General features: G+C 40.3%; 2 protein-coding genes across 3 annotated transcripts in view; both read left to right on the top strand.

The window, feature by feature from the left end:
- pir (pirin) overlaps positions 1 to 4,611 on the top strand; it is a 33,897-nt gene extending 29,286 nt beyond the window's left edge. The window contains exons 8-10 of one of the 2 annotated variants that reach the window (XM_061235110.1): positions 1,436 to 1,479; positions 2,114 to 2,180; positions 4,107 to 4,611. In XM_061235110.1, the coding sequence (XP_061091094.1) occupies positions 1,436 to 1,479; positions 2,114 to 2,180; positions 4,107 to 4,222 (227 nt within the window). In that variant the 3' untranslated portion in view covers positions 4,223 to 4,611. Of the gene's footprint in view, positions 1 to 1,435; positions 1,519 to 2,113; positions 2,181 to 4,106 lie in introns of both variants that reach the window. The other variant, XM_061235109.1, reaches the window with a different exon arrangement.
- Positions 4,612 to 5,763: 1,152 nt separating this feature from the next.
- On the top strand, positions 5,764 to 27,251 carry vegfd (vascular endothelial growth factor D). Its single transcript, XM_061233946.1, has 6 exons — positions 5,764 to 5,850; positions 14,152 to 14,392; positions 17,280 to 17,470; positions 18,033 to 18,160; positions 20,528 to 20,643; positions 24,998 to 27,251. Exons 1-6 carry the CDS (start codon positions 5,764 to 5,766, stop codon positions 25,093 to 25,095), a joined length of 861 nt encoding a protein of 286 aa, XP_061089930.1. The 3' UTR covers positions 25,096 to 27,251.
- The last annotated feature ends 499 nt before the right edge of the window (positions 27,252 to 27,750 follow it).

Below are 27,750 nucleotides of genomic sequence, written 5' to 3'. Positions count from 1 at the left end.
TATCCAACATGTCCAATATGTCCTATTTGGGACCATATATCTTATCACTCTTTCAACGTAGCTTGCCAATCGACCAATTAAACAAAGTCAGGGTTAACTACTAACTATTCACAGTGACTCAATGATGTATTGCCCACAAATCGCTTTATTAGTATCAATATGAATAAATGTTATACATTCACTGAACACTTTATTAGGTAGACCTGGACGTCCACCAGCAAATACAAATTCCGGGTTTTACCTCTCTAGACCAGGAGAGGGCGTGCCGCCCATGTTCAGCATGAGAAATTACCTTCGGCATGCGGAATGCGGGGGTAATCATGACCGATGTCAGCTGCATGGAGAGTTATTTAAGTCTCTTCCTGGCACTGCTCTGGACTTTGATGTTTCATTTTGACACTGAGCAGTTATAGAGGTATAGAGGTAGTTGGAGGACTGAATTTCTTTTCGTCTGGAAAGGCATTCAGTTATTTCTTTAGAATTAATTAGGAGCATAGGGACTAATAGTTCGGTTTTTCTTGGGTTGGATGGTTCCCCTGGACCTTCCCTATTTTGGTTGCTTAAGCCCTCTTTTAGATGAGTGAGTGGTGGAGTTCGCCTCTTGGGTTTAGCCTTTTCGAGACTCTGCCATTTAGGAATCTCGTTTTTCCCTGTTCAGGTCAAATTTCGCCGGGGAGTTTCGTTCCCTTTTTCAGTTCTTTTTTCACACGAAACTCGCCCATTTCTTTGGGCATTCCGTGCTAGTTTGCACGTACCCTGTTTGACCAATTTTTGCGGTTTTGTTTCAGTTGGCATTTTGCCAGAGAGTTTCTCTCCCGTTTTCCGTTTTTTTTCTTCTCCTCTAGTGGCCCCACATATTCGTGAGGGGTTCTTAGATTATTTCAGTGGTTACCCAACTTATCGTTGGTAACTTTGTGATCCCGTGCCGGTCGCTCTTGGTCTCCCGCCCCCGCTCCCTCACATTAAAGAATCTATTCGGCCCACTAGCTAGCTAAGCAAAAAGTTTGCCATGCATTGGTGAAAAAAAATCTTGGTTGAATTGATTATCACTCTCAACCAAAGGTTTTTTTCTTTTTAGCATTGTGTCTCCCCATGTTAAGTCTATGGACAATTCATCATCTGAATTACCCACAGGATGAGTGGTCTTGTGTCGGGATCCGTTGGACATATTGAGTTATTTTTACACAGAAAAAGTCATAATGTTTCATGCTAATTTCTTAAGGGTATTCATAACACAGAAATTGCACAACAATTGCACCATGATGCCAGAGCCTGTTGCCATTGTAGTAGAAATGGCATTGAGTAGTAGAAATGGTAGTAGTGTATGGTAGTGTAGTGAGATATTGAGGTTCAAAATGTGCTATTTTAAATGGATGTGCCAACCAACACAAACATGCTGTAACTTACTGGTATTACTCCTTTCTTTCTACCTTAGGTCCTGATGATGAGGAGAAAATAATAGAAGCACATTACACAGTGGTTTGTAATGATGGAGACCATGTAAAATGTGAAAATAAGGTAGTGTTCAAGTTATTGTGGAATGGTAGGAATGCTGTTCCAGTTTTCCAGAGAAATACAGTATGAGGAAGAGAGATACTATATTGTATGCTTGCAGACAAGTGTAATGGTGCATAGCATATTTCATTCTGCACAGATATACACTGGCTTCCAGAATTATCCACTGTCTTGATAAAGAAGAGCTAAATCTGTATAAAATAAACAATAAAGGTAATGAGCAGATATACTTGCTGTAGACCTTTGATGGTGGAAATATTGAGCTTGTTTACTGGCATTTAAACGAGTGTGTACCTATATCCAAAACTATATCCTCATCATCTGTCATACCCAAGCGCCTGTGGCTATGAATGATTATGCATATTTTTTTGGAAGTTTATACATTGCCTTTCACTTTCCTATAGAAACAACCTTCTCAACTTTCACTTCTGTTTCCTCTGACCAGATTTGTACACTGAATTTGTACTCAGACACCGTTTGTATTCGGAATTTGCACAATCACACAATAAACATCCATGCTTTTCAGTTTTTCTCGCAACTACATCATAGCAAATTGTACAGCATAGTGTAAGAAGAACCGTTTTCCTTTTTTTCTTAGACATCAGAAGTATGCCATTTTGTCCTAATTGCTGGAGAGCCAATCAACGAACCAGTTGTTCAACATGGTAGGACTGCGCACAAAGGCAAAGTAACTGACTTTGATGTAAAAATACTGTATTGAGAAATATTATAAATCATCAGATAAGGTACAGTAACTGTATGTTATGTTGCCAGAAAACATGGAAATGTACAGTACTGTGCAAAAGTTTTAGGCAGGTGTGAAAAAATGCTGTAAATAAGAATGCTATCAAAAATAGAAATGTTAATATATTATTTTTATCAATTAGCAAAATGCAAAGTGAGTGAATAGAAGATCACATCTAAATCTAAATCACATCAATATGTTGTGTGACCACCCTTTGCCTTCAAACGAGCATCAATTCTTCTAGGTACACAAAGTCAGGGATTTTGTAGGCTGTGTAGGAGGTTAAAACTGGGTGAGGAACAGCCAAACTCTGCTTCCAAGGTGAGGTTGCTGAAGACAGTTTAATGTCAGAAGTCATACACCATGGCAATTCTGAGCACAGCAAGAAGACACAAGGTAGTTATACTGCATCAGCAAGGTCTCTCCTAGGCAGACATTTAAAGGCAGACAGGGGTTTCCAGAGCTCTGATACATCATGCTTACTTCCCTTCGCAATCGGAAGATGTCCAGCTGTGCCATCAGCTCAGAATTGGCAGAAACCAGTGGGACCCAGGTACACCCATCTAATGTGCAGAGAAGTCTGGTCAGAAGTGTTCTTCATTGAAGAATTGTGGCCAAAAAGCCATACCTCCGACGTGGAAACAAGGCTCCGACTCAACTATGCACGAAAGCACAGGAACTGGGGTGCAGAAAAATGGCAGCAGGTTCTCTGGACCGATAAGTCAGAAATTAAACAGTGAAGCATGGTGGAGATTCCTTGCAAGTTTGGGGTATTGGTCAGAATTAATGGTCTCCTAAATGCTGAGAAGTACAGGCAGATACTTATCCATCATGCAATACCAACGGGGAGGCATCTAATTTGCCCCAAATTTATTCTGCAGCAGGACAACGACCCCAAACATATAGCCAATTTCATGAAGAACTATCTTCAGTGTAAAGAAGATCAAGGAGTCCTGGAAGTGATGGTATGGCCCCAAAAGAGCCCTGATCTCAACATCGTTGAGTCTGTCTGGGATTACATGAAGAGACAGAAGCATTTGAGGCTGCCTAATTCCACAGAGGTACTGTGGCTAGTTCTCCAAGATATTTGGAACAAGCTACCTGCCGAGTTCCTTCGAAAACTGTGTGCAAGTATACCTAGAAGAATTGAGGCTGTTTTGAAGGCAAAGGGTGGTCACACCAAATATTGATTTGATTCAGATTTTTGTTCTGTTCATTCACTTCTTCTGTACATGCATTTTGTTAATTGATAAAAAATAAACTATTAACATTTCTATTTTTGAAAGCATTCTTATTTTACAGCATTTTTTCACACCTGCCTTTTGCACAGTACTGTATATTAATACAGGGGTAGAAGTGTTTTTTTTGTTTGATGACAATATCACCACAACTGAGCATTCAAATCCTGTTACTACAGTGATTGAAAATTGCACCGTGAAAAAAGGAATGAATACAAAAAAAAGATTTAAGAGGTTAACTCACTTGATTCTAATTCAAATAAATGATTATGCTCCCTTTATATTGCCCTCAGTTCATGCCATTCTTCAGGTACCATTGTTGTTATGTTATCAAAGCAAAAAATATTTCTGTATTTTTGGCCACCCTTGCTTTACTATATCCAAAACATTTTCTCAAATTGAGTGCTTGCTTTCCACTTTCAACAGTCACTGAGACTGGCAGCTGCTAGCTGTGCACACGATAATGTTGCTCAGCATAACGGTATCATGTTCATTTCGCACTTTAGATTAGTCTCATTTACCTTTTGTTAAATAATTTGAATGTCAACCTTATTGACTGGTTTGGTGTGTCCACTTCCCATTCAGATTAATATTTTTCTTTCTTCAAGGTCCTTTTGTTATGAACACAAAGGATGAGATCAGCCAAGCAATCAGTGACTATCGATCTGGGACCAATGGATTTGAGAGGGCCAAGACATGGAAATCCGACAATCACTATTCCTAAATACACAGGAAGTTACTAATGTATGGGTAGACTGATATTGCTAATCTATACAGCCTATATTTCCACAAGAATAATGGTTGCTGAAACAAATAGCTGTGATGTGAAATATGATTATTGATCTAACGTGAGTGGCGAACTTTGGGAGTGGTTCGTTGAGCTGCTGTGCTTTTGTTTATCAGTGTTTTTGTAACTATTTATAGTTTTGGTAGCTTGGCATTTTTCTTTTTTGGTGAAATCCTTGATTTCTTGAGATTTAATAAATGGTGGTAAAGCAACCATTTATTTTGTTTCCTGTGTGTGTTCACCACATGGTGCCACAATGGGAAATATATTGTAATTTTTAAAATGTTGATTTTAACTGTAAATAAACAACTGAAATTGTGGAGTCACTCGCATTGTCTGTATCATGGTAGCATATTCACATTGTGGAAATAGTTTGTTGAAATTTGAAGAATAGCTTTTATCAAACAATTCAAATACTGCAAAGTGATGAAAATCAGTGCTTCACAACATATTGAAGAACATCATCACACCCAACCACTGTGAAATTTATCTTTAAATCCAAGTTTGTTTTTAAAATATTTATGAACTGATTTCAAATGCTCTAATCAACCAATGGCCTTTTTTTTACCCCTTCATTTTCATTATATTCATTATTTATAAAAGGACTGGAGTATTAATTTTAAATGTTTAATTGTATCCTGTAGTGTAATTATCTCACAATAACACACAGATGACACACCACTGGTTACAGCACACTTTGAGTTCAACAGTGTGAGTAGTTCTCTCTTCTTCAGTGCCCTTCAGCATAAGCAGTTTGATGCAGTGGTAAGGCCCATCTCATATTTCCAGCTCATTTCAGCCAAAGAAGAATTATGTCTTGCTCTACCAATCACAAGTACTCTCCTCCCACTGTTCTCCAGGCAATCAGCTTGGGTGGGATTGGAGCCAGAATTTAACAAAAAAGACTGGGCTATCACTGAGGTCTGGGTCACATTTAAAACACATGCTCCTCTAAGAGTGCATAGAAGTTGGGTAAAACAAATGCTGTGAGCACAGTGAGAGAGCTAATCAAACTCTGGAAGGCAAGGTATTTCGGCAGACAACAACTGGGACTATGAAGGAGGGGAACTGACTACGGAGTAGGTCTCACACCCTTCTTCGTTGGTTTTGGCCCTCCAAGCTGTTCCTATTTTTCCATGTGTGACCAAAGGAACTTGGAACTAAAGACTCGGATGAGATATTTGCTGGAAGTCTGTTATGGGCTTCCCCCTTTCTCAGTCAGCTGTCATGAGGGGAGCATGTAGACACTGGTGCAGCCAGCACCTCAGGCAGTCCCAGTGAACTTTGGCCACGCTCTCTTAACCTCAGTGTTGGGTTGTACTCCTGCTGACAGGTCACCGTCACCCTCTGCTCATGCGCAGATTTGTAAGAGCTCAGCTGTGTCCCCTTCTATGCCTGGGTCTGCATCTCCTGCTGAGTGAAGCCACGCCTCTCAGTCTGATCCCAGTACAGGGTGCTTCCTGGAGACAACAGCAGTGATGAAGATACACTCTGGCATCGTGGTGCAGCTGCTGGTGGTTTCCTGTGCAAAGCTCCTGGCGCGGGAGGACCACGGCACTCACAGAGTAAGAGGAAATGCTTGCATGCATCAATCTGTCTTAAATATTTGGATGATATATTTCAGCTATTACCAGACTAGGCAGTATCTATTAGTTAAAAAGGAATTATAGTACACAATGAAGTATAGTATATGGGTTTTTGTTTGTATTTTGTGCAATTTATTTTTTGTAAATCATGTGGTAGTCTTTAAGTATTATGATGATATAATTCCGATACCTTAGAAGACTATTTCAGATACATTTCTGACTAGAAATGTGATATTTGTCTGATAATAGAATAAATATGGGAAATTAAATTGATCCTCCTGGACCCTAGTTTGAAGGTATTTACCTGTCCCTTTGAAATATACAAACTATGAAACCCCATAGAAAGCTATACGTATAATGTTTCAAAAGTTTATTTTAAATTTATTGTTGATGTTTTTTATCTTTATGTCACCTGCAGTCTCCTACTATCTCGGAGAATTAATGTAAGTAAAATTGTGTCTTGAGAACAGCTATAGGGAATATATCTTGAGCTGTTTATGATGTGGAAATGCTTAAATAGCATAGTTAAATTTAAGTTGGTTCCCCAGTACCAATGAGGTAAAATACCACCACATTCAGTTTTTAGTTCCACAGGTCAGGAATATTTGAGAAAATAAACATGAATGTATGTCATGAATATGAATAGTCATTGGTTAAAGAATTAAAAAGAAAAACGCTTTTGTGGCATTGTTGTTGTTGTTTCTTGTAACATGTAAGTGTTGCACATCATTTCAAAGAGGAACACTGTGAATCTGATTAGGAGGCAATACTACATCTTTGGGTTTTGGTTAACAGAGCGTAACGTAGCAGAGCTCAGTTGAAGCCATGACCGAATGTGCGTGAGAGCACCCTGAGGGAGCGAAGCTTTTGAACTTCAAACACATCCAGCCCCTCCTTGTCTCCAACCCCCTCGCCCTCCCCCACCCCCACCCCCACCCATCCCCCTGTGGCCCCTGCTTCTAATTAGCTCCTGTTTTTTTCCCAGCCTTAAATTGCAATTGGGAAAACTCCCTGACCCCTCCCCTCCTTCTTTTTCGGTTGCCTTTGTCTAGTTTAAGTGGAAGCAGCCTGTCTCAGCCCTAAACATGCTGAATGGATCAGAGTATATCATGTTGCGACACAGGCTGAGGGGAAATTGCCCAAAACAGGGCTGTCTGTCAGCAGCCCAGATTTAATATTGCATGACAGTTGTTCCTGTTCCAGGCTTCTGCTGTTTAACTATTCCATCCTTTCTGTGGGTTTCCTATCTTGTAAATGATGGCTGCATTTACCTCTTCTTTCGTTCCACAAAAACATTTTAATGGGATAGCCCTATGTGCAAAGCAATAACTTGCTTGTGATGAAATTTGGTTAATATTTATAAAAACCCACAGCATGTCTGGACATTTGCATCCTGTCTTCATTTTTTTGGTGGAAGGCATGGCTCTGCTTATGTGACATATATAAACAAGCCCACTATTTGTTTAGTTTCATTTACATTAGCGATGAAGGAACTCTAATCAATATGGCATGTTTCACAAACTAAAAAAAAATTGGAAACTTCCCAGCCAGACCACCTTTGCCTAATGGAAAGAAACCTTAGCAACATACTTTCTACAGTCCCTCCTGTACTTGTTTCCCCAGCATTAGCCCATTACTGCTCTCCACAGTAGCTCATTGCAAATACTGGTGTTCTGGTCTGAACATGTTTACTGCACAGCTGTGTTATGGTGTATGCTGCAATTGTAAACATTCTGCAGTGGACCACAGAAGGGCGTTTGTGGCACACGTAATTTCTGATGGTACTTGACATCAAGCGCTCCCACAGACAGCTGCAAGTCATCAGTAGTTCACAGATTATTCTTCCATTAACACCATGGTTCCAGGCAGTCCGGGTCTAAATTTGGTGGTTTTTCCCTGCATTATATAACTCTGCTTCCCCAGGTCCAAAGGCCTGTGTTTTTATATTTCATATTGAAAGAAGTAGAACTTCTGTCGGAGAGGAAAAATAACATTGTACAGCACATTTTCTTCCCCATATATTCTGTACCAGTGGAGGCTGGTGACTTCCAGAATTGAGGAGGCCATTTTTTTCCGCTTGCTCACTTCACTCGCGATGGAATGTTCCCTGTTCTCTTATCTGTCTTTGTGCTGGCCAAAGGCATACTATTTGGAGTGTAAGCTACAGTCAGAAAGTTCTGGCTGATGAAATTCATTGTGCAGAGCTTAGCCTTGTGCCTTCCTGAAGAAATGACATTGCTGTAAGTCTATGAGCCTGCCTGATAATTAAGCTGAGAAATGACATTTGGATGTAATATAAATGCCAAGTGAACTTGTGTAAAAGGCAGGAATTTTAATTATGTAGTTAAAAACAATTTTGTTTAGCTTACATTTTTCATTCTTCTACAGCTTCAACATGTAATCACCAATTTAATCAAGTTTAGCATATAAAAAAGATAAGATAACACTTTCTTTATCATATGTAGTTTTATTCAATATATTTAATATAAAATATGTAAAAATATGGTTCCAGTTGGCTTTATCTAACGTTAACGTTATCCACTAGAGGGCAGCACTCTATTTGTATTTAGAGTGAATTTCCTCACAGAGCAACAATTCAGTAATTTGATATGGAAGATTATTAAATTGACTTGTAATAAAACGAAATGGACTACATTAAAAATAAAACTGTTCAATAAATCCCAAATGGTGTCTAACATGACCTATTGAATGTCATTCTCACTCCCTAGTATCTGGAATCTGCATATCTCCAGCCCAAGATCTCAAATTGCGCTAGAATCTCGCCGACTTCCGAGGTAGTTTTAAGCAAAAGTGTTTGGCCAAATGAGCTATAAACTCCAGGCATGATAGCCAGGGGTGTTCTCTAAATTTCACAAGTTGATAGGACACTCGTAGCCACTATGGCGAGTGTTTGTTTGACTGAAGTGACTAGCGAATTCTCAAAATGGCTTCTGTGTTGAATAGGAAAGGAAAGGATAGTTGATTCCAAATGAACCAGTAGCATGTGATTGGACGAACAAAATGTCAATCTTTCAGCCCTGGACACAATGCAAGGTGAGGCCAGGCCTCCGTTGCCCACCCATTTTCAGTGATCTGGCCAATCACATATTGGCATGAAAAAAAATGCATTACATTGACTTCTATGAAAAGCTAATTTCCTAGGGGAGGCCTGGCCTCCCTTAATACAAACTGATAGGGAAATCTGGCCTGTTGCTTTACAATTGCAATATTGGGTTTTAGCCATGGGAAAATTTAGATTTATGAACAAAACTAAAATAATATGAATATAAAAAATAAAAAATATGTTTTTTGTTAAAATAAATAAATAAAATAAATATATTTATTGTTTTTTTTAAATCTCTCTCTTCTCTCAAATTATTGGGGAGGCCAGGCCTCCTCCACCTCTATGGAGGAGCCTCCACTGTTCTGTACAGAACCTGTACAAACTGCACATTGAAATTTTGTTGTGCGATATCTTATCTTACCGTATTTATACCATATAATAATATTGTACTCAAATCCAAACACCATTTGAATATACAGCAAAAATAAGTAATTACACTGTCTCATTCCAATATTTTTGGAGAGCATTGTATAAGTATAATCAAGACCAGATTAAGATTGGGGGCCCCAAGGCTACGGCAAAAGTTTAAGGGTATTACATGTATTTTTTAGCTATAAATACATGTCCTTTTGTCATTGGCAGTTTTTAAGCAGTAGAAATTAAATGTATGATTACCAGTTCAGCTGTCTTGGCGTGAGATTAAATGCTCCCCTCCGAAATAAATCATATTTTTAGCGTGAGATGCATTGCCCTCTATGTAAAAAAAAATGTGCTGACGTGAGACACAGCCTGAAAGTGTGAGTCTCACGCAAAAAGCATGAGAGTTACCTGTGAATTTTAGTGCATCAGCCTCTGCTTTAGTGTGGTGTTGGGCATGACACTCAAAAAAACTGCCAAAAACATTTTAAGAGCAGCACTAAATAACGGAACACGGGAGCGAGTTCAAGTGTTGAGTGTATCAGCCAGATTACCCATACCTCAGGCTGTTGTAACACAGAATGTTGCTCCTATCAATGGACATAAAGTGGCTGAGGCATGCCCTTTCATCACTTTGCACAAGATTCAGTAATCCGTTGTCAGTGGATTGTGAAAATTCAAAAGGATACCGGAGCAAAGCTCCACGTACAGGCAAGTTAGCAAACTAGCTCAAATTTGTGATCAGACAAGCTATCAGGTAGACTGTTTAGGTAATTTGATTGAAAAGGCTTGCTTGATCCAAATCTTAGATTAATTAAAGTATCATATAAAGCAAGTCTGCTATAAACATTTCATAAAGGTGTCATCCAGCAGGGAAAGGTTTAGTAACGTGAAATGCTTCTTGATCGGACACTGCTTTTTATTGGTGGAGATGGCACCAGCCAAAGAAAGTTTGACCGTTATGCGACCCAATAAAAAGTGATTATCTTTAAACCTCGTTGAGTTACCACAAAGCCTCCCTTTATTGTATTGGAATTTGTACCTTTTTTGGGGGATTGTAAAGACTGAAATCCAAAAAGAATTCTCAATTTAGTCAATTCTTCATAACCATACAAAGACGTCTTAAAGTATATTTTACAAAAAATGTATACAACTGTAATACTTAAGTATTTTCATACCACTTCCTGGGAAGCAAGATTTTACGTCATTGTGTACCAGTGATATTATGTATTGACTATATGTCGATCAAATAAATGGTTGTGTCTCAAATTGACCGTTCCTAAGCTCCGCTCACTCTAGCAACCTCGGTCAAAAAAATTGCTCCAAGACGGCGCTACCCATAACATTAAGCCAGCAACTGCAATAAATAATAGATTGTTGCTGGAGATCAGATACCATTTCTTCAAGCCAACAGCAAGCCTTACATTATTCTATTGAACTCCTCATTTGGGCCTCCAGTCACAAGGTGCTTTGATAATGACAACATACTTTCTAGTGAATAAAAATATTCTTGGAAGAAATGCAAAGTGAACAAAGTAACATTATGGTACAACTATTTTTTGTGATGAAGTCAGGTGATACATTTGGTTGAAAGCTTTACTTGACAACTTTGGTGTAGCTACCCTGGCTATATCCTTATATAGCCAGTGTATATTGGGATTATTGGGATATAATCTGTATTTGTTAAAACAGCTCTTAAACTAGATGTCCACCCCTCTAGACATCAGGATTCTGACTTTTGCTCACCAAGTTACTCCAGCTACCTGGAAAAACAGTATCAATAGAAAATTTGTCTTATCTATTAAATCATTGTCTAGCATTATGAAGTTTCATATGCCACTCTTGAATATAACATTAGCTGCTTTGTTTACATTACTTCAGCACTGTACTTTGTTGTCACTTGTGATTAGCCTGTGACTGTGCAGAGCAAGTCTTGGCAAGTGTCACTTTTAGACTGGGAAGATATCAAACAAGCTGGGGCAAATTTGGCAGTAACATGCAGACATCCAGCGGTAATCTAGTTAGTCTCACCAACATTAACCTTAACCAGTTGAGTGGCTAATGTTAGCTGATGAGCTCATATAGGCTTATATTGTATATTTCTATATTGAGTCAATCAAATAAGTGAAAGTGGCAGACATTACATGAGTAGATTAAATGTGACTGTTAACTGAATACTAGTTATCTGTAAACAGAATTGGGGTGTCTTTGGAGATGTTCAGATGAGGTCTCGCACATAACATTAGCCTAGCTGAACCTGAACATTTACAAAAATGTCTCTTTAACTTGGGAAAAGGAAAAAATGCTACACCTTGCATACAATCACATAATTGCACATCCCCAGGCACATCTTTTTAGCATTTTGAATGATAAAAATCGGTTTGCTTATCTCTATAATTACAATTAATTATAATGTCATGGGCACCGAGCCAAGGTTGACCAAGGTTGTGGGCTCGCAAACCTTGCCAAGCTGTCATTGCAAAGAGGCAACGGTCAATTACCATACTGGATCGGTCAATTGCAGACTTATGGACTTGTTTGTGCATAATTCAAGTGCATCCCAAGCTCAAGTTCAAAAATTGGTGCGTCGAATTCACCGGAAGTTCTCTTGTTGTACAGTACTTGGGAGGACAGAAAAATCCCAAAGTCGGCTTGGAGCACCTTTCCTTTCCCAGTAATCAGTATGTTTTCAGAGCTGACAGTGAAGAAGAATTGGAATTTTAAAATATTCCATCAGAGATAAAGGAATGTAAGCTATCTAGCTGAAAGTACATTGCAGCAGCTAATGACGGCATACAACTACATATGCTAGCTAATGTCACTGACTGGAGATGACTAACATTAGCCGCGTTTTCTCTCGTCTTAACCTAAGTATATATACTTCTAAGCATTTTTGTACAACAAATATGTTTCTCTGCTATAACATAGCTAACTAGCTAACTTTCACTTTTGCTGCTGCTTGTTGGATGCATGTCAGATTACTGTCAGAAGAGTCATGACAGTATAGTACATCATGTGCGTCTCAAATTAACAGATTTTCTAAGTTATTGCATTCTAAGTAGTTTACTTTTTGGTGCACTTGTAAGTTACACTTATAAGAACACAAGTGCAGAAGTTTGCAATATGAGACACAGGCCGGAAGCTAGTGCTGCTCTAACTTCCATTTTAAATTTTGAAAGAATGGTGTTTTAATGGAAGGATTTTGTAAACCCGTCAGCAATCAGTGCTAACATTTGCTGGTCTTGCCTGGGTATTCTCACTACTAAGCGGTAGTATTGCCCTCTTTGGAAGTAATAATCTTTTTACAAGATCACAAAATATTTTTCTATCTTAGCTCGCTAGCCAGAAAAACAAAAAGTAATTTTAATATTATGGTGCTTTTCCAAAGTTTTCCAAAGTTCTTTGAGAAGCATTTTATAAATATTTGTAAGTAGACCCGAGATAAAAAACAACATTTTCTATAAAAAAAAATACATTGTGATGGTAATGACAACATGTTTTGGTAATGACAAAGAATGAACGCTGGTCTTTTTTTGAAGAAAAACAAAGGATTATCTAAATATTACCTTTTAAAAACAACACATTTTAAACACTTAACCTTCATTTAAAAGAAATTGCTTCGTAAATCATGATAATCAGCTGTGTGATGGTAATGGTAGCAATCAGTCAATCAATCAAACTTAATTTATAAAGCACATTTCCTACAGGGTGCCTTCAGGGATAATGTTCTATGGATAGATGAGTCAAATTTGAACTTTTTGGATGACACAGGTCCCATCATGTTTTGTGTAAAGCAAATACAGCATTTCATGTCAAGAACATCATACCAAAAGTCAAATATGGTAGTACTGTGATAGTGTGGGGGTGTTTTGCTGCCTCGGGACCCGGATGACTTGAAAGAACAATGAATTCTGCTCTGTACCACAAATTCTTCAGGAGAATGTCTGGTCATTTGTCTGTGAGCTGGAGCTGAAGTGTAATTGGGTTACGCATCAAGACATTGATCCAAAACACAAAGTCAAGTCCACATCTGAATAGCTGAAAAGAAACAAAATGAAAGTTTTGGAGTGACCCAGTCAAGTACTGACTTGCACCCAATAGAGATGCTGTGGCAGGACCTGAAACCGGCAGTTCATGCTTGAAAACCTACAAATTTCTCTAAATTAAATCAGTTCTCTGAATTAAATCAGTGGGCTAAAATTCCTCCACATTGATGTGAAGGTTCCCGTTTTCTCATATTACATTTTGTCTAAAATATGAAACCATTCAGTGTTATGTATGTGCAAAAATAGAAGAAATCTAACATTTTTTACTTATACCCAAACATTTCAATGAATTACAACTATTCAGTCAAACGCAGTCATGTCATCAAAATAATATGGATACCAGTAACCTACATATGTATATTTAATTAATAACAATGCTATATATAGCAGATTGCATTATTTCATTAATCTGACTCGGCACACCATTGAACCTGAAGTCTACTGTAACTTAAATGTCAGTCCATGTGTGAAGTTTCACAATAATGTATTTAAATACAAATTAATATGTCTCCCTCTTGTGGAGGATAGGTAGCCTTAAGCAGAATTGGAGTGTTTCAATTAAAATAAGCTCAAGTGCAAATGATCCCTTCAGCACAACTGGCATTTTCAATAATTACTGTATGTCATTTTGTGCCAAATCAATGTCTTATCTCTACTATATCAAAATGATAGGCACATGTGCAAAGCCTTTCTTTCACAATTATCTATATTTGTAACTAAAAAATATCAGCAGACCCCTTTGGCTCACCCCAGACAGAGAACCAGGAAAAGTGGGAGAAGGATGTGAGGTCCGCCGGCAGTCTGGAGGAGTTGCTGATGCTGACGGACTTCCCGGATTGGAAGCTGTGGAAGTGCCGGATGCAGCTGAAGCACCTGGAGTCGCCCTCACACCCCGAGCACCGCTCTACTTCCTCCTCCTCCTTCTCCTCCTCAGCTGGATCGCACCGCTCCACACGCTATGCCGCAGCCTCCTACAGCCTGGAGATCCTCAAAGGTGAGCACAGGGCTTCCGCAACCTCTCACATGGCTGCTGAGCCATGAGAGGTTGTGGCAATGCCCCTGCCCTCTTTTCATCTTAGGTGTCTAGAAAGCTCCAGTAAAGAGGCATTTGTGTAAATGAGATGAGATATTTTCAATCTGGTTATCACTACTGGCAGTATTCCTAAAGGCTGGAAATCAGCTTATGTGCTGCCGCTACATACAGGTGGTGACTAGGTTCTGGTTTTCCCGGGATTGTTCTCTTTTTTGAGCGACTGCCCCGGAAAATGACTATTCTTTCCCGGGACACAAATTGTCCCTGGTTTTTTGTTCCAAATAAAACCGGTTTCATCTCCTCTTTACGTTTAGACATCCAATCCCGTGTCTGTAAACAGGTTAAAAAAAGTTAGTAAAACACAGCGACGATTGGTCATATATCTATACTTATTTTTAATTGGTAGTAAAAATACGAAAGTTTACCTTATCACCCAGCAACTGCTGCATGGGCTGTCAGTCTGGCGCGTGGATTCACTTCAACAACCCCACCGTGGGAAAGTTCAGCGAGCTACTAGCCTAGAGGTAATCGCCGAATACTTCTGATTTATTTTTGATTTATTTTGTCGGTTTTATAAAATGGGGGGAGAGACGGACGAGGAGGACGAGAGAACAAAATCAGACGAGCCACCAGCAGCAAAAAAACGATATACAACGTAGCTACAACCTTTTGTGAATAAACGCACCCTTGAGTGCTTAAAACTGCAACGGTCTTGTGTCTCACTCTAAATTGTATGCACATCTCCCTGATTCCCTCTCTGGTTGCCACAAAGTGCATCTATGTCAGGCCAAAGAGAGGTAAGAGAGGCAATAGGGAGTTCTACAATTGTTAACATAGTATATTTGCAAATATGGTTTAACGCCCCGCGTCAAATGTCCCTGTTTTTCACAAATCAAATGTGGCAACCCTAGTGGTGACACAAGTCATACAAATAGCTATCTCCCTATTTCAGAACTGTCACGCTTAGCAAACAGTTTGAAGAGCTTGTGAATACACAATTGCCATTTTTATCTGAATATGGTGTTTTGAACTCTTCTATCTGGTTTTCGACATGGTTAAAGCGCAATGACCACTGTCTGTAGAGTATTGAATGACATAGTTTGTCCTCTGGTTGGAAAACAAGAATGTTTGGCCTGTTCATTGACCCATCAAAGGTATTTGACACTAGTTTTAGATTTACCTTACTCATAAGCTATAGTCGCTGATGGTCACCAATCTAACTTCCTTGTTGTTAGAAAAGGGTACTGCAGGGATCCATTTTAGGCCTTCTTTTCTCTCTTCATATTAATGACTTAGTCATAAATATGAATAGTGGGATTCTAATTCAAAATATATAATCTTATAAATATTTATGAATATGGCTGAATGATAAACTGTCTTTTAAAAGTCACATTGTGGAACTAACTAATAAATTAACATTATTAACAATATGGGGACATTATGCATTTGCTTTCGGCTTTCTTGATCATTAAACCACTGGATGCTATTTATCATAGTGCCCTTTGATCTATTAGAGGGGATACATTTAGAACAAATTGCTGTACACTACACTCACTGACCACTTTATTAGGGACACAATGCTAATACTGAGTAGGGCCTCCTTTTGCTCTCAAAACAGCCTCAGTTCTGCGTGGCATGGATTCCACAAGCTCCTGACCTGTATCTGCATGATTCCATGTTTTGCACTGCTGCCACATGATTGGCATGAATAAGTAGGTGTATAGGTGTTCCTGTTTATTGCAAAGTACACAGGAATGTCTGCTGCTGGATATTCCCTGTGTTAAAACAGTGAGGGAAAACTGTCAAAACACCAAAGTGGAATGATGGACAGAACTCTCAGTTGAACTCATATCAGTAGTTCAGTTGAAATTATTATTGAATAATATGATACTGGAAGAGTGTACTTGTTTTTCATAATATGGTTGATTGTTGTTTCTTTTATTTATTTATTTTGTATTTGTTCATAACCGCTGTTGCTTCTCTGTTTACTCAGGGCAACAAGAGGGCTCTGCTCTCAACTTGCCTTCCCTGAATAAATAAAAGTAAAATAATATATAACCTGTATTTACTGTATCATTTGCAGATGTCAGTAGAGGTTGTTCTGTTGACGTACAGTATATGCTTATTGTCCACTATGATGTACTGTATATTTAAAGAATGTAACAGAGGGTCAGAGCCTGAAATTAATTCTGAAATTAGAGCTGACTGTATTTGGGACCATTGTCAGGTGGATGTGTGGCTTACAAGGTTCTTGAAAATCCTAATTGTGGAAAGTCATGGAAAAGTGATGGAAAGTATTTACAAATAACTTTACAGCAAGCAAGATGTATCCATCTGTCTTGCTAACTTACTTTTAATCAAATGTCTTTTATGAAACAAAAGTTTTGAAACAAAATATTTAACAGTTTTCTCCCCTTAAAAACATTGCAGGTAACCCCTCTGGGTGACACATAATTACCAGTTGCGTCACCTGGGGGAGGATTCAGTCAGTAGAGATCTGCATCTAATTGTTTTCTATCAACCCCTGCTGGCACCTGCAAGTATTAAAGGCCCACACACTGTTCTCTTACTGGTTTTAGTATCTAAAATGGCCGAAAAATGGGGAATCATTTTACAATATTTTAACATTTTAAAATATGCTTACTTCTACCAAAATTGCAATTGTTTTACTTGGATCAGTATGGAACAAAAATCAAAAGCTCCCGGATAATATGAAAAGCTCAAAAATAGGAAAATATGCATGTGGGCCTTTAAGCCACAAAGTAAGTGTTGTCTTCCAACTAATCTTTGATATATGATTGTGCATTACATTTGATTTGAGTGGGAACCTTGGTTGTATGTTTGGCAGCCATTGACGATGAGTGGCAGAGGACCCAGTGCATGCCCAGGGAGATGTGTGTGGACGTTGCCAAGGAGCTGGGCACTAACACGGGCATGTTCTTCAAGCCACCCTGTGTCGCTGTCTTCCGGTGCAACGGCTGCTGCAACAAGGAGGGCGTCACATGCAGAAATACAAGTACTACCTATGTTAATAAAACAGTGAGCACTGTTCTTTATTTACATTTAATCACAATGCTGTAATTACGGTTTGTATCTACATGCCGTACCAACACATGTTAGCACTGGCTAGGTTTATGTTTGTTATTTTCACAGTAAATCAAGAATTCTCATCATAATTCAGGCGTGTTGTCATGGAGACTGTAGGGTAATGCTATGAATAGCATGAACTGCATTTTTTTTCTAAATGAGCCTACAAGGCCACGTCACCCTCATACTGTGTACATCCACGTTCATGCTCTTCTTATCAAAAACACTGACAGTAAACAATTGCAATGGTAGGCAGAATGATTTTTACAGAACAGTAGAAAATGGTAAATCTTTATCTAGTGTTTTCTAGTTATGTTTAATGATTTCTTTATATTATTTAAATATTATCATGCTGCTTTTGTATATGTTATGCTTATGTTACAGAATAATAATTCTGGTTACCCATGTAAAAACTGAAAGAAATGTTTCAATAAATAACTGAGCTGTAATCAGTAAATTCTGTTGGAGTGGCACTGTGTTTAAGGAATGGATTGTCTTCTTTGTCTCCATGCAGCTTCTGACTGTGATACCATTTAAGCAGGGCCCAGAACCTGTTCTGATAAAGGTGGCGAATCACACAGAGTGTAAATGCCTGGAACCACCCCTTATCAGGAGACACACCCGCCCTCAAAGGAGAAAAGGGTGAGCCTAAATTCAGAAATACACTTACATCTGTCACTATGTTAAATATGTATGAATTTCATGACATACAGTGGCGTGAAAAAGTGTTTGCCCCCTTCCTGATTTCTTATTTTTTTGCATGTTTGTCACACTTGTCACACAAATGTTTCAGATCATCAAACAAATTTAAATATTAGTCAAAGACAACACAAGTAAACACAAAATGCAGTTTTTAAATGAAGGTTTTTATTATTAAGGGAGAAAAAAAATCTCCAAACCTACATGGCCCTGTGTGAAAAAGTGATTGCCCCCTAAACCTAATAACTGGTTGGGCCACCCTTAGCAGCAACAACTGCAATCAAGCGTTTGCGATAACTTGCAATGAGTCTCTTACAGCGCTGTGGAGGAATTTTGGCCCACTCATCTTTGCAGAATTGTTGTAATTCAGCCACATTGGAGGGTTTTCGAGCATGAACCGCCTTTTTAAGGTCATGCCACAGCATCTCAATAGGATTCAGGTCAGGACTTTGACTAGGCCACTCCAAAGTCTTCATTTAGTTTTTCTTCAGCCATTCAGAGGTGGACTTGCTGGTGTGTTTTGGATCATTGTCCTGCTGCAGAACCCAAGTTCGTTTCAGCTTGAGGTCACGAACAGATGGCCGGACATTCTCCTTCAGGATTTTTTGGTAGACAGCAGAATTCATGGTTCCATTTATCACAGCAAGTCTTCCAGGTCCTGAAGCAGCAAAACAGCCCCAGACCATCACACTACCACCACCATATTTTACTGTTGGTATGATGTTCTTTTTCTGAAATGCAGTGTTTCTTTTACGCCAGATGTAATGGGACACACACCTTCCAAAAAGTTCAACTTTTGTCCTGTCAGACCACAGAGTATTTTCCCAAAAGTCTTGGGGAACATCAAGATGTTTTCTGGCAAAATTGAGACGAGCCTTAATGTTCTTTTTGCTCAGCAGTGGTTTTCGTCTTGGAACTCTGCCATGCAGGCCATTTTTGCCCAGTCTCTTTCTTATGGTGGAGTCATGAACACTGACCTTAACTGAAGCAAGTGAGGCCTGCAGTTCTTTGGATGTTGTTGTGGGGTGTTTTGTGACCTCTTGGATGAGTCGTCGCTGCGCTCTTGGGGTAATTTTGGTCGGCCGGCCACTCCTGGGAAGGTTCACCACTGTTCCATGTTTTCGCCATTTGTGGATAATGGCTCTCACTGTGGTTCGCTGGAGTCCCAAAGCTTTAGAAATGGCTTTATAACCTTTTCCAGACTGATAGATCTCAATTACTTTCTTTCTCATTTGTTCCTGAATTTCTTTAGATCTCGGCATGATGTCTAGCTTTTGAGGATCATTTGGTCTACTTCACTTTGTCAGGCAGGTCCTATTTAAGTGATTTCTTGATTGAGAACAGGTGTGGCAGTAATCAGGCCTGGGTGTGGCTAGAGAAATTGAACTCAGGGTTGATAAACCACAGTTAAGTTATGTTTTAACAGGGGGGGGCAATCACTTTTTCACACAGGGCCATGTAGGTTTGGATTTTTTTTCTCCCTTAATAATAAAAACCTTCATTTAAAAACTGCATTTTGTGTTTACTTGTGTTGTCTTTGACTAATATTTAAATTTGTTTGATGATCTGAAACATTTAAGTGTGACAAACATGCAAAAAAAATAAGAAATCAGGAAGGGGGCAAACACTTTTTCACACCACTGTATGTAGAATTATGTGCTCAACTGCTCATCTATTACAAAGGTTCCCTCAACATTGAAGTTTTAATGTTAGCAGCTGTTTAACTCTGATCACATTTGGATATTCTCTCCTTCATATCTGGAAAGATTACAGTGAACGAATCTCCTACAGTGACTACAGTGAGTCCTGACAGTGAAAGTGTCATGCCATCCCTCCGTAATTCACACAATGGCTATGACAATGACTATGATGACTGTTGGTATTATCATCCATGTACACAAATGAAGAAGCATAATCTTATATTTCCTTGTCTGAAATGACATTCCAGATTAATGTGATTTTCATCTTGCAAAGGAAACAAGCACATCCAGCAACATGCTGTACTATACTATCAGTTCAGTTATGGAACTTAGATGAATCGTTCTTTTTTGTAGTTACTGCTGTTGTATTATTAAACCCACAGATAATAATATAGGATATAGAATAATAATAGTTTATGGAAACAGACTAGAGGGCCAGTCTTCAGGTATAATCTCAGATCACTGCACGTACAATAGGTGATGATTTCCTTAGAATCTTTTTAATTGAAACAGAACTTGAGCCCACTTTCTGACTTCCCAGCAGACATCTCCAGCAGACTGTGCATTTTCATGTGTAGTATGAGAGTGTGTCTTGTTCTGCTTCTGTCAGGTGTTACTCTGTGCTATGGGTCCCAGGGTCTGAGGATTCTCGGAGACGGTGTGCCACTGGACTGATCTGGGACTGCATGGCAGACAGATGTGTTCCATATCCTTCCATTAAACAAGGTAAATTGTAAATGGTTGGCATTTATATAGCACCTTTATCCAAAGCGCTGTACAATTTATGCTTCTCATTCACCCATTCATATGCACACACACACCTACAGAGATTGGCTGCCATGCAAGGCTCCAACCAGCTTGTCAGGAGCATAGGGGTTAGGTGTCTTGCTCAGGGATACTTTGACATACCCAGGCCGGAATCGAACCGGCAACCCTCCAACTACCAGACATCTGCTTTTACCGCCTGAGCCAATGTCGCCCCAAGGGTGTTCAAAGTGTCCCTGTCAATGGATCAAGGATGATAATTCCCAAAAAAAACAACTAATGTGTCAACTAATGCATTGTGAGTTTACTACCCCCCACTTATGCTTCTTCCAACACTATACCCTCAGACCCATTTAGTACATAAAGCAATATTTTCAATCTCCATCTTGCACTTGGTACTTTGTATGTCGTAAATGTATGCGCTACTGATATTGGTTGTAAAAACACAAATTGCAGTTAAGCTTGCACAATCAAGGCTGATTCATGGTTTGTCGACAAAGTGTTGTATGATAAAAGTGTCTACAGACAGAACTGTGTCCGACAATGTTTAGCATTTATAATTCAGTGACATTGCGCATTGTTACTATAGCAACCAGCTTCTCCAAGAACCCGTCCACGCTGAGTTAGGAATTAGATTTGCATGTTCCCTATATCCCTAACTTCCATACATACATGTATGGATGTCACTCTGGATAAAAAGCATGTGCTATAAGCCTACATGTATGGCAACTAATGATGGCCACTTATACTTTTTTCCCATTTCTTTTCACACTACAGACTGCAGCTAAGCTTGCACAAACAAGGCTGATTTATGATTTGTTGACAAAAGTGTTTACAGACAGAAATGTGTCTGACAATGTTTAGCATTTATAGTTTTTACAGCGACAGTGCACATTATTACTATAGCAACCAGCTTCTCCACAAACCCGTCCATTTTGCTAGCTAGCTATCCATCCATCCATCCATCCATTTTCACCCACATTTTCGGGTCGCGGTGGCAGTAGGCTAAGCTGGGTATTCCAGGTGTCCCTCTCCCCAGCAACGCATTCCAGCTCCTCCTGGGGGATCCCGAGGCATTCCCAGGCCAGGAGAGATATATAACCAGCGGGTTCTGGGTCTACCTCGGGGTCTCCGCCCAGTTGGACAAGCCCGGAAAACCTCCAAAGGGAGGCGCCCGGTAAGCATCCTGATCAGATGCCCGAACCACCTCAATTGGCTCCTTTCGATGCAAAGGAGCAGCGGCTCTACTCCGAGCTCCCTCCAGATGTCCGAGCTCCTCGCCCTATCTCTAAAGCTGAGCCCAGCCACCCTACGGAGGAAGCTCATTTTAGCCGCTTGTATATGTGATCTCGTTCTTTCGGTCACTACCCAAAGCTTGTGACCAAGGTTGAGGGTTGGGACGTAGATCGACTGGTAAATCGAGAGCTTCACCTTCCGGCTCAGCTCCCTCTTCACCACGACGGTCTCCCAACCCGGAGGGAGCAATCCACCGTTTTCCGGCAGAGAACCATGCTCCTCAAGCTCCTCAAGGTGCTCTTTCCACCGCCCGACAACATCCCCAGTCTGGGTCAGCAGTTCTCCTCCCCTGCAGACAAGCCCTGCTTTCCCTTTCTGAGTCATCGGATGGTATGCCAGAACTTCCTCGAAGCCAACCAAAAGTCCTTCTCCATAGCCGCCCCAAACTCCTCCTATACCCGGGTTATTGCTTCAGCGACTGCCGAAGCCACAGCCCTTCTGGCCACCCGGTACCCGTCTGCTGCTTCAGGTGACCCCCGGGCCAGCCAAACCCGAAAGGCCTCCTTCTTCAGTTTGACGGCCTCCCTCACCGCTGGTGTCCACCAGCGGGTTCTTGGGTTGCCGCCCCGACAGGCACCGATGACCTTCTGGCCACAGCTCCTGCTTGCCGCTTTTGCAATGGAGGCTTTGAACATGGCCCACTCTGACTCCATGTCCCCAGCCTCCCCCAGGGATGCGTGAGATGTTCCTCCAGAGGTGGTAGTTGAAGACCTCACAGACGGGGGCCTCCGCCAGAAAAGAACAGAGTCCAGCCCCTCTCCAGGAGTTTGGTTCCGGAACCAGTGCTGTGCGTGGAGGTGAGCTTAAGTATATCTAGTTGGTACCGCTCCGCCTCCCGCACTAGGTCCGGTTCCTTCCCCACCAGAGAGGTGACGTTCCACGTCCCCAGAACCAGTCTGCGACGCCGAGGATCAGCGCGCCCGGATCCCCGCCTTTGCCTACTGCCTGCTGGGCAAAGCACCCGACTCCGATGCCGACCCCTGCAGGTGGTGAGCCCATAGGGCGGCGACTCCAGGTGACCAATTTGGGCCGTGCCCGGCCGGGCCCCATGGGATAAGGCCCGGCCACCAGATGCTCGCCGATGAGCTCCCCTCCTGGGTCTGGCTCCAGAAGGAGGCCCCGGTTTCCCTTTTCCGGGCAAGGGATCTTGGTACTTGTGAGGCCGTGTCATGGAGTCTTTGAATCGCTCGTAGTCTGGCCCCTCCCCCGGGACCAATTTGCCTTGGGAGACCCTACTGGGGGCTAAGGCTAGTGCCCCCAACAACATAGCTCCCAGGATCACCGGGACACACAAAACCCTCCACAATGTTTAGGTGGCGATTCCTTGGAGAGGGCTAGCTAGCTAGGCAAACATTTACATTTACATTTTTGTCATTTGGCAGACGCTTTTAATCCAAAGTGCATAGGTTCTACCACAAGTCAAAGCATCACATCCATAACTAGGAAAATACACATGGAATGCTGTTCTAAACATATAGTCGTCACCATAAGTGCAAATTATTATTATATATATTTTTTTGGGGTTAGACAAGGAGGATAGGGATATCAGAAAGGGGGGGCAGGGGGTAATCAGGAGGGAGGACTAAGGTAGAGTTTGAAAAGGTGTGTTTTGAGTCTGCGTCGAAATAGGGGGAGGGATTCTGCTGTCCTGACAGTGGTAGGCAAGTCATTCCACCACTGAGGAACCAGAACAGAAAACAGGCGTGAACGTGCAGCTCAACCACCAGGTGCACGTAGAGAGGGAACCATAAGGCGACCACAGCTGGCAGACCGGAGTGGTCTAGCTGGGGAGTAGGGAGTGATTAAGGATTGTATGTAAGGTGGGGCAGTCCCCTTAGCAGCCTGAAATGCCAACACTAGGGCCTTGAATCGGATGCGTGCGGCAATAGGAAGCCAGTGGAGGCCAATGAGAAGTGGGGTGACATGAGCCAACCTGGGCTGACTGGTGATCAGGCGGGCTGCAGCATTCTGAACCTGCTGGAGGGGCTTGATGGCACACGCTGGGAGACCGGCTAGAAGGGAGTTGCAGTAATCCAGGCGGGAAATGACGAGCGCCTGGACTAGGAGCTGGGTGGCTTTCTCCGTCAGGAGATGATGGATATAGCGTATATTGTAGAGCAGGGGTGTCCAATCTTATCCAGAAAGGGCCAGTGTGGGTGCAGGTTTTTGTTTTAGCACAGGACTAAGACAGCTGATTCTACAAATGAACTAATCGTGGGCTTTAATCAAGACCTTGATGAGTAGAATCAGCTGTCTTAGTCCTGTGCTAAAACAAAAACCTGCACCCGCACCGGCCCTTTCTGGATAAGATTGGACACCCCTGTTGTAGAGGAAGAACCTGCAGGTTCTGGCAGTGGAGGATACTTGTGGAGCCAGGGTGAGGCAGTTATCAAGAGACACCCCAAGATTATTTGCCATACGGGAGGAGGAAACTATAAAGTCCTCAACAGTCAGTGAGAGGTCGATTGATGGAGAGGACTTAGCAGGGATGTAGAGAAGCTCAGTTTTGGCAAGGTTGAGCTTCAGGTGGTGGGAAGTCATCCACGCAGAGATATCAGCCAAGCAGGCAGAGATCTGTGTGGTGACTTGGGTGTCGGGGGGGAAGGAAATAAAGAGTTGGGTGTCATCAGCGTAAGAAAAACAAAACGTTTTCATAAAAATAAGTAGCCTAGTAAGCTTGTATCCTCGCCATTGGCAACATTTTGTCTTCATTTCAGTCAACCAATCACAACTCTGCAACACTTCTGATGGTTGTCTGTTATTGTACAAAAGTACAGGACAACTGTCCACTGTCCAAAATTGTCATTATCATTTTCAGTCCAGGGACAGGTCGCAGACACTTTGTCCACCCACGAGCGCCCATGGATTGAACCCTCCCATACCCTGGCCATCCAGATACGATCCTAGGCCATCAGACTCATGCATGTACCATAGCTTGGTGCCTTAACCTAATTGAGCCCCCTCAATACAATCTTTAATGAGCAACCACAATTCTTTGTCTTGTTTTTTTTTCTTCCAGACTTTTTTTACCCCAAGATGTCAGATTGTGAGATTGATGTTGACCACTGTGACTGCGTTCCCCAAAACAAAACCAGACGTTCTATCCCTGCCACCTAAACTGCCACAAAACGCAGGTGTTAGGACCAAGTGTCCTGTAGGTAGAGTTCACCATGTTACACTGGCTGTAACTAAAGTGCTTTTAGCCTTCTTAGAGTGTGCTACGTATGTTAATGTTTCTTTTTTTTATGAATTGCAAATTCACTTTGACTGTCATATAATATTAATGGGATTGTGGGTGTTATGATATAATATGATTAATTCATTAGAATTTGTTCAGTCTTTGTGTGCCTGTCTTTTGGAAAAAATCTGTGTGTCAGAGCCATTTAGGTAATATTGTGTGTGTGTGTGTGTGTGTGTGTGTGTGTATGTGGGGGTGGGTGACCTTCACAAGTCAATTTTATAGAATTTATCATTTTCTACAGGTGCAAGGGACTATACAAAAACCTAACCTTGACATTCTGCAAGGAAGCAGAGAATACATATTTATTTATTTACCTCTATTTATATCGCACAATATACACTCAGTCAGTGCTTGATTAGGTAGACATGTACATCAGCTTCTTAATGCAAATATTTAATCAGCCAAATCCATACTAAATTCATACAAGCATGCAGACATGGTCAAGAGGTTTAGCTGTTTTTCAGACGAAATGTCAGAATGAGACGGTGACAGTAATGTAAATAACCACTCAGTACAACAGTGGTATGCAGAAGAGCATCTCTGAACACACAACGCATCAAACCTCCAAGTGGATAGGCTACAGCAGCAGAAGACCAATAAGTCAAGAAAATAAGTCTAATAAATACCTAATAAAGTGCTCACTGAGTGAATGTTCTGATTAACCCTTCTTCTCCTCATCTTTAACAATGCAACAATCATGTTTAGTGTTATAACGTGTAACTCCATTGTGATGTTATGTAACAATCCTACAACTGTCAACTGTCAATCTTTTACTATTTCATATACAGTAGGCTCCAGAATTATTGGCATCCTTTATAAAAATGAAGAAAAAAGGCTGCACATAATAAACAACATCTATATGTTATCTATATAATAGTCTATATGTTATGATCAAGCATAACAAAGAAAAACATGAATTCTCATGTTTCAATGTTTTTTTTATTGTTTTTTATTCTCTGTTCATCTGACAAAATTATTGGCACCCCTAACAATTGTAAATAAAATCAAACAATGTGAAACTGGCAATACAAATGTACTTTATTTAGATAATCTAAAATAACTATATTGTGTCACTTTTTGTTTCACTAGAGTATAAAAATGAGCTAATGGTAAATGTTAAATGAGGTAAGAAGTATGCAAAATTCCTTTGTCATCCATCAGCATGGGAAAAGCCAAAAGAACTGTCAACTCAGAAGATGCAGATGGTAATTGACCATCACAAGTCTGGTAATGGGTCCAAGAAATACATAAAGGTTTACATGTACCATTTAGCACTTGCCAGGAAGAGGACTCAAGTGCATGTTGTTCCCACAGTGAGTAAGATGGTGAAGGAGAACATTTTATGAATTGTAGAGACTGGTTGTATCTTGGGGTCTCCAAGTCTCAAAAAGAGCCATAAATGACAACTTCATACCAACAAACTCTTTGGATGGGTGGCATGAAGACAGCCCTTACTGAGCACAATAAACAAAACCAAGAATTTGGGGTTTGCCAAACCTCATTGAAATTATGACTGGAAGAGACCAAAATTTAATGGTATGGCCATATGCACCATTTACATGTTTGGCGGCAAAATAGGAATGCAAGGAAAAGCAACTCATACCTATTGTCAAATGTGGATGTGGGTTATTGATGGTTTGGAGATATTTTGCTGCCAGTGGTCCAGGTGCACTATTTAAGATCAATTGCACAATTAATTCAACAAAGTGCCAGGTACAGAAATAGTTAAGCGAAAATAACATCCATGTTCTGCAATGGCCATCTCAGTCTCCAGACTTAAATCCCATCAAAAATAATTGTGAAACCTGTTTTTTTTTTTTTTTTTTTTTGTTTATTTGAAAAATGGCTTTGAATCCATTCAATTATTAATAAAGCACACTATTTACACAAGTTGGAAAATAAAGCTTATGCCAATAACGTTCATAGTACCTTTTGTGTACATTTATGAATAATTCTGGAGCCCACAGTATAATTTACTCTCATCAGTACTGACAAGTATTTAAATCTATGTAAATAAAAATAATTACATTTTTGTCTGCTGATTTGTCTGCTAATTTCATCTTAAATGGAATGAAAGTGAGAAGTGTGGAAATGGAATTTCTTTGTAGATTACTACTGGTTTTAACTGGAAATAGCTGGTACCAGTTTAAATGAGAGAACCAGTTAACCAGGTCTGCTGGTTTATTGTGCTTTATTGTGTTAAATGGAGTCTAAGGTGTTCAATTGGGATTAGTTTGGACCAGTTGGTATACTGGTATAGTGTTAATGGTCTCTTTATGGATTTTATATGGACTCAACTGACATCAGCTGAACTGGTCAGGATCAGTTCCATGGTCCCAGTATGTGTATATACAATCGATTGAACGATCAGTGTTCATTTGCAATTATACTTCAATTACATTTAGGAATAAAGGATACAATAGGTATCAATAATGATCAAGATCAAACAACCTTTCCACGATTATAAAAGTATTTATTTCATAATCAATTTATGAATATACTGGACATAATGCCAAAAAGCAATTCAAAAT

Source organism: Conger conger, chromosome 3, assembly GCF_963514075.1.
Source record: "Conger conger chromosome 3, fConCon1.1, whole genome shotgun sequence".
NCBI classification, from domain to species: domain Eukaryota; kingdom Metazoa; phylum Chordata; class Actinopteri; order Anguilliformes; family Congridae; genus Conger; species Conger conger.
The sequence above is the reverse complement of the archived record's forward strand: the minus strand, read 5'-3'. Positions and strand labels throughout refer to the sequence as shown.